This window comes from Asparagus officinalis, chromosome 9, assembly GCF_001876935.1.
Source record: "Asparagus officinalis chromosome 9, Aspof.V1, whole genome shotgun sequence".
Lineage (NCBI taxonomy): Eukaryota > Viridiplantae > Streptophyta > Magnoliopsida > Asparagales > Asparagaceae > Asparagus > Asparagus officinalis.
This window is the reverse complement of record NC_033802.1, coordinates 12,291,580-12,298,550: the sequence shown is the minus strand read 5'-3', so window position 1 is coordinate 12,298,550 and position 6,971 is coordinate 12,291,580. Positions and strand designations below refer to the sequence as shown.

Genomic DNA, 6,971 nt, shown 5'->3' with positions numbered 1-6,971 from the left:
TTATTGCGATACATGGGCAGTGTCGCTTAAGGTAATTTCCATGCGTGTGATGCCCATTTTGTTTAGCCTCCTAATAACATGCAATATACTGATACTGTATTAAACAAGGGGTAAAAAAAAATTAAAAAATGCAATATGCTCTTATTTGTCAGGACTCATTTTTGAGAAACAGAAACATGCTAGTCTTCTCCAATTTGCAGATAATTTTTTTCCCTCTCTACCCTCATTTGAAATTACTATTATCTAAATTATGCAATCATGACTTACGAGATCCAAAGCTGGAAAATCACTTCCAATAACAGTTACAATACGAGGGGAAAAAAATTCATCTACAAATTGGAGAAGACTAGCATGCTTCTGTTTCTCAAAAATGAGTCCTGACAAATAAGAGCATATTGCATTTTTTTATTTTTTTCCCTTATTGAATGCAGTATCAGTATATTGCATGTTATTAGGAAGCTAAACAAAATGGGCATCACACGCATGGAAATTACCTTAAGCGACACTGCCCATGTATCACAATAAGATGTTAAATGAAAATGATATACCTGTCACGTGGACTGAGTTGGAATATACACAACAGTAACTTATACTAAAATCAGATACCATGTTACAATAAAATTGTCAGATACTACACAAGAAAACTGCTTTTTCTGATTACAAAAGACTGACAGTCTTTAGTATTTATAAGGCTCTCTCCTCACTACGGTTGAAAGAATTGGTCCCCTCCCTTCTTATAGATGCTAAAGAGCTGTTTCGAGTATTTCATGGAAATAGTTATGCATCTATCTGATGCATAAGGATACCTTCTGTCCAGCTCACGCACTGATCTTTGGATGTCCCCATTTGTTTGTTCTCCAAGCATGAACTTTGCGTAACAGGAAGCCCTGTAAATAAAAAGTAAGACATAAATATCATTTCCTTTCTAAGCAAAAAATTATACAATATTAAGGAACTCAATATTCTATTCTTACAGCTTTGTGTCTGCTATGCTGAAACCCTTATTGTTTCTTTCTAGTGCTCTATGCGCAAATTTCTCCTCAAAACTTTGCTGCCTATACAAGGCACAAACTCCACGAACAGAAAGCTGGCAGTCTTTTCCCAAGACAGCCAACATGTCTCCACGAACAGAAAGCTGTGAGTCTTTTCCTGCTGCTTCTCCTTAGAGGGATTGCCACTCCCCCTGCAACATATGCATTAGATGTATCAGGCAGGAGATCATCTAGGTTATAAATAACATCTTTTAGGACATCAACAAAAATATAAGTTCAGAATGTATGTGAGTTTCAGCTACCTGTGCTCTTTGTAGCCCCCTCAACCCCAGAGTTAGTCTGCATTCGATGTCTCTAGCAGGGGAGCATCTGAGTTACAAATAACCTATTTTAGAACAAGTAATAGATATCTTAGGATTGACATCAACAACAAGCAACATAAGATGGGAAAGTATGTGAGTTTCATATACCTATGCTCGTTGCAGCCCCCTCAACCCCAGAGTTAGAGTCTGCATTAGATGTCTCCGGCAGGGGATCATCTGAGTTACAAATAACAAATTTTAGAACAAGCAATAGATATCTTAGGATTGACATCAACAGCGACACAAGTTGGGAATGTACGTGAGTTCCAGATACCTGCGCTCGTTGTAGCTCTCTCAACACCAGAATTAGAGTCTGCATTAGATGTCTCTGGTAGGGGAGCATCTAAATAATAAAACAACATCTTTTAGAACAAGTAAAAGATATTTTAGGATTGACATGAACAGCAACATAATTTGGGAAAGTATGTGAGTTTCATGTACCCGTGCTCGTTGTAGCTCTCTCAACCCCAGAGTTAGAGTCTGCCAGCTCCTCATGTTGTTCTTCAATTTCCAGTGACGAGGAGGGAAGATTCCTGTCTAATTCACCATCGGCAGATTCTAGACCAACAGAGGGTCTTGCATTCAAATCATGTCCTAAGCTTGTTGCCTCTTGCTGATCTTCTGCCAATGTTGTAGAGTTTTATTCACTAACTGTTAGAGACATCAGAGCTTCTTTCTTGATTGTCTCCATGACTCTGCGATAAAAACGATAAAGGTTAAATTCGTCAAACGAAAATGTCTAAAGTATTCAAACTTCATTTCTCAATATATTAAAGTGATTAAATATAAAGAACTGTTAATTTTATGTCACAATTCTACACCACCATGATACCACATGTTGCCTTTGTAGATAAATGGCCTAAAGCATTCAATGTTATATGACATTTAAAGTCCAACATGGTCAAATATGATTTGAAGTACGCAGATCACTTCTTCAGCACAATCTTTGAATTGTTAGGCCTCCAAATTCCCTAATTATTGTTAGTCTGAATTAGTATCTGACTAATTTCTATATTAGATCCCTAAATAAAATTTTCAGTAACATATATTCTTATTGGTTTATATCTATTCATAAAATATAAATTTCTTATTTAAGTGCCGCAGATTAAATTACAAGAATGATAATTTATAATATAGATCGGCAAGAACATACTTAATTCCTAGTGGTCGTCAACAGATGATAAAAGATCATTGTATTTAGTAATATCATACTCTATATGATACTATATTTAAACATTTTGATAAGCTGAATTTGGTAAATAATAAGGTGTACTCAGAATTCACCCAAGACGCTCATAAACCACAAACTTTCTGTGTACGACCGACTCCCTTTTTTTTAATTTACACTTCTGATAAGGTTAGAACCTACTCTTAATCTTACAGTTCTACTCACGAGTTTTCGCTCAATCTATGAGCATGCTCTTTTACGAATTTGGACGATTCCTTGCCCCGTCAAGCACAAGGCTGCTAAATCTACTATAAACTCAACTCTAACCTATCTGCTACACGAAACCGTTACTTACAAAATCATATCCTGTAACAAAACCTCCATTTCTTTGGCAATCAATACAAGAAATAACAAATAAAAAAGAGGTCAACAGACGCATATAACACATTATTAGGTACCTCAGCTCTCCACTTTGCCACCTATAATAACTACTGAACCGGAGTTGAGTTTCCATAGAAATATAAGAATTATTAATCTAACCAAGCAAAACCTTCCATCTTGTATCTAATATATCTAATAACTATCTTGACCGTAGATTACAAGTGTCGGTTATAACTAGAACTAGTAAACCCCTTTATCGTGATGGATGAAAGCCACTTAGTCCTATCTCCAACTTATTTACGAGTATCGATCATATAAATAATGAGGTACAAGCGTGCAGCCCTGGCTAGTGGCTACTGCAAATACAAGTAACAGAACCGTTTAATCAAGAAAACTACAAAGCAAAGAGTAACGAATGGAAACTCATTTAGACAAATCTTTTTGTTGCTTATAGAAACCTCCATTTTGCTTTAGAGAAAACACGTACACGGTTCAAGAAACTTCATTTAGAAAAAACAACACGACACCAAAAAGGGAAAAAAACAACACGCAAAGAAAATTTCAATTCAGGAGAACTTGAAAATCTTTGATGTTAGGGTGCTAACTATTAATGGAGGAGAAAATGTAAACGCTTAGGACAACAGAACTCACAAACTCACGGTTTGAAACTCACGGTTTGAAGAGGAAAAAAAATCTGCAAACTCTTAACGTAGGAGAACTCACCTTGAAAATCTTTGACGAAATGATTTCTTGGTGATTGGCGCAGACGCTTCGTCAGTTATCGATGATGAATGTTGGTGATTGCCTCCGATGGCAATGGGTTTAATTTATAAAACATTTGATAGCTGTGAGTGCTATTTAAAACACCTGAGAGGTTCCAGGGGCAATACTGTAAAACTACGGTCTCGAACAATTGTCTCGTTGGGCGGTTGGGGCATATTATTTGATTGAAACGAATTTCAAAATTAGCTAGTGAATGTTGCCCTTGAGACTTTACTTATGTACTAGTTTTTATGCACGTGTAATACACGTGGTTAAATGTCAAAACATTTATGGACTAATATTGAAAAAGCCCTATTATATCTACTCAATCATCAAAAACTATTGACTCAACTGTAGTATATTTCTTTGAGTATATGCATGTGAATGATCTTTTTATTGTTTTTTTCAAACTTAAGTTTGTTCCTCGACCTCATTTTGGTATGCCGAAGAGAAAATAGGATACCCTTTTTGTTAAGAGATTATGTCCTATATATTTAATATTACATTAAACAATTTGAGACACTAAATAGAAATCCAAACTTAACATATAAAGGACTATGATATCAAACCCATTTGAACACTTAATTTATTCTTCAATAGATATAAGGTTTTCACATGTAGCAACTAATCTAGTATCTTTATAAAATAAAATATGGGTAATTAACCCCAAACAAGTTGAGTATCTAACACTAAACCCCTATTACCTTTAAAACTCTCACTAAACCTCCAAAAATACTTGGCAAAAATTTATCAAATTAACACTGTTAGTTCACGTGTGTTTTAGAAACTAATTGCTCAAGAATGTTGTACATATCTTCTGCTTGACCAAATAAAAAGAATCTAAATTAATGTGAATTGATATAATTTTTTTTCTAGATTTTTTGTTTAACAAGGTTAGTTGCTTTCCATGTTTGAAAAGTTAATTGTTTAAGAATAATGTTATATATCTTTTGTCTGAACAAATGGAGGGAATTATAATGCTCCAACTTAGGATTATCAAATATTTGATGACAATTAGAATTTCTTTTTTTAATGTGATATATGGATAATATGGGTCTTGGTCCATTTAGGAAGTCAATACGAGGTGTCATGCAAAATTGGAAGTATGAGGGGTTTAACTGTAAAACTGCACTTGTAAGTTTGGCCGTTGCATGAGTGAAGTATGGGTAGGTTCTTTGAGTGATAGAGAGTATTGTATAAGATTGAGAACTTAATTATATATGTAGAATGGGGGAGCTTTATTTAAATGAAAGAGGGATTTGACAAATACTATTCTCAGTTTTAAGGGTACAAGGACAAAAAACTCAGGACTGAATAGCGCTTCGATTTCAAGTAATCTAGGATGATTTTTACTATTTGCAATATTGGCCTATTTGTTGCCACAGTTAACATTTTAGACATGAGGGATAGCATTCAGAACGTCGCAAGAGATAAAGTCAGATTTCATATAATAATTCATATGTAGTCAATTGACCATTCTAAGAATGCTAAGCCTTTCTTCATAGTAAATTTTTTTGCTTAAAATCAATGAATTTATACTATGATCAGCTAAACAATTTGATGTCTAAAATATCTGAAGCCTACATGGACTAAAAATATGCCTTTTATTCTTAGGATAACAAAAATATTCTAAAATAAAAAAGGATATTGTACACTTGCGTACAACTAACCTAAAAAATATAGTCTTGCCAAATTTAAATCACAACTATAGTATCCCATGCTGCAATATTGCTATGCTCCTATTATATTACATTACTACAACATTGAACCAATATGAAGCTGTGGGAAATTTTTAGATCTTTAAAGAAATTATTTATAATTTTTGTATTTTTAGGAACCTATTTATAGTTTTTGAAAAATTTAAGGAGGTAGCGTGTAATTTTTGAAATTTTAAAAGAGTTGTTAGCAAGTTTTAGATTTTAAAGGATTCATTTATAATTTTATATTTTTCAGAGCGGTGTTTGTGATTTTTGCTTTTTTAGTTATTTGTATTTTTTCACATTTTTCAAGGGATCGTGTCCAATTTGTTTTTCATAAAAAAGTGAAAAGAGAATCAGAAATATTATTATTTAACTTTTAATAGGGGTAATTATATGTCACTCGACACTTTTAAGTACTTCCCAATACCCTGCTAGTTGCATAATCATTTAACATCAAAAAAATCACAACCAAAAGATGTAAATAATGATTTTTTTATTTATCGCAGAGAGGTTTCTTGTTCATTATAGTCTTGTATAGATAATGTTAAGTTGGGGGTTTCTAAAAAAGTTTTGGGGCTTTCATGGAAAATACCCTTAAGTTTTAGGATGTTCTATGCAATTTACTCTTTGAAACTGAGAGGGAAATCTCTTACTTGGCTTGTGGCATACATATAACACTATCCAGAGTCAAGATATAGGATTCAAAATATTCTTTTTAAAAAAATTTAAATGCATATATTTGTTCTACATGCATATGATAATTGAATAATATACATGCGTATTGATTAAACAATCTAATTTAATCTAATAAGGAGAAAATAACCAAGGCACATACCTGTTGAAGGAGATGAAAGTGCTGTAAAAATTATTACAATTTCTTGATTTAAAAAAATGATGAAACATACAAACATACAATATAATTAATTACCTTAAAATAATCTAATCTAATCTAATAAGTAGAAAATAACAAAGACACACCTATTGTGGGAGACAAAAGTGCTATGAAAATAATTATAATTTCTTGGCTTATATATCACTAGTAGAAAATCCCACATCCTAGACGGAATATCCTAGACGGAAATGTTACCGTCTAGTTTGCTATTAAACTAGACGGAAAATTTTCGTCTAGGATATTCCATCTAGGAAAAAGTATCCTAGACGGAATTTTCCGTCTACAATAGCAAAGTAGACGGTTTTCGTGTTTTAATTTTTTTTAATTTTAAATGGGACTAGCATCCTAGACGGATTTCCATATAGGATGCATCCTAGACGAAAATTTTCAGTCTAGGATGGTTGTTCCACAAGAGTGCGCCCTTCCCTTAAAAATTTCATTTCCAAATTTTTCCCTGCCTAAATTCTCAAACTCGGAAATGAAACCCCTAATCACCACCTAAATTTCATTCCTAATTCTTCTGTGATTCCGAGGGACAACTCCCACTAATCGCCCTGCCAGCAAGCAGATGGATCAGTTCCATGCGCCGCCACACCGCCGATCTCCATGCCGCAGTCGCGCCTCTCCTCTCGCGACCCTCACCCGCCCACGCTCCCACCCGCCCTCACTCCTCAAGCTCCACGCTCCTATATCCCTCAACTAAGCCGCCCTCCC

General features: G+C 34.1%; 1 protein-coding gene across 1 annotated transcript; it reads right to left on the bottom strand.

Annotated features, from left to right (window-relative positions):
• Positions 1–6,865, bottom strand: LOC109823209. The gene is made up of 7 exons (XM_020389494.1): positions 6,811–6,865; positions 1,796–1,975; positions 1,629–1,697; positions 1,463–1,531; positions 975–1,161; positions 807–887; positions 1–94 (listed from the first exon to the last, which is right to left on the bottom strand). The coding sequence occupies exons 1-7, from the start codon at positions 6,863–6,865 to the stop codon at positions 1–3; spliced, it is 735 nt and encodes a 244-aa protein (XP_020245083.1).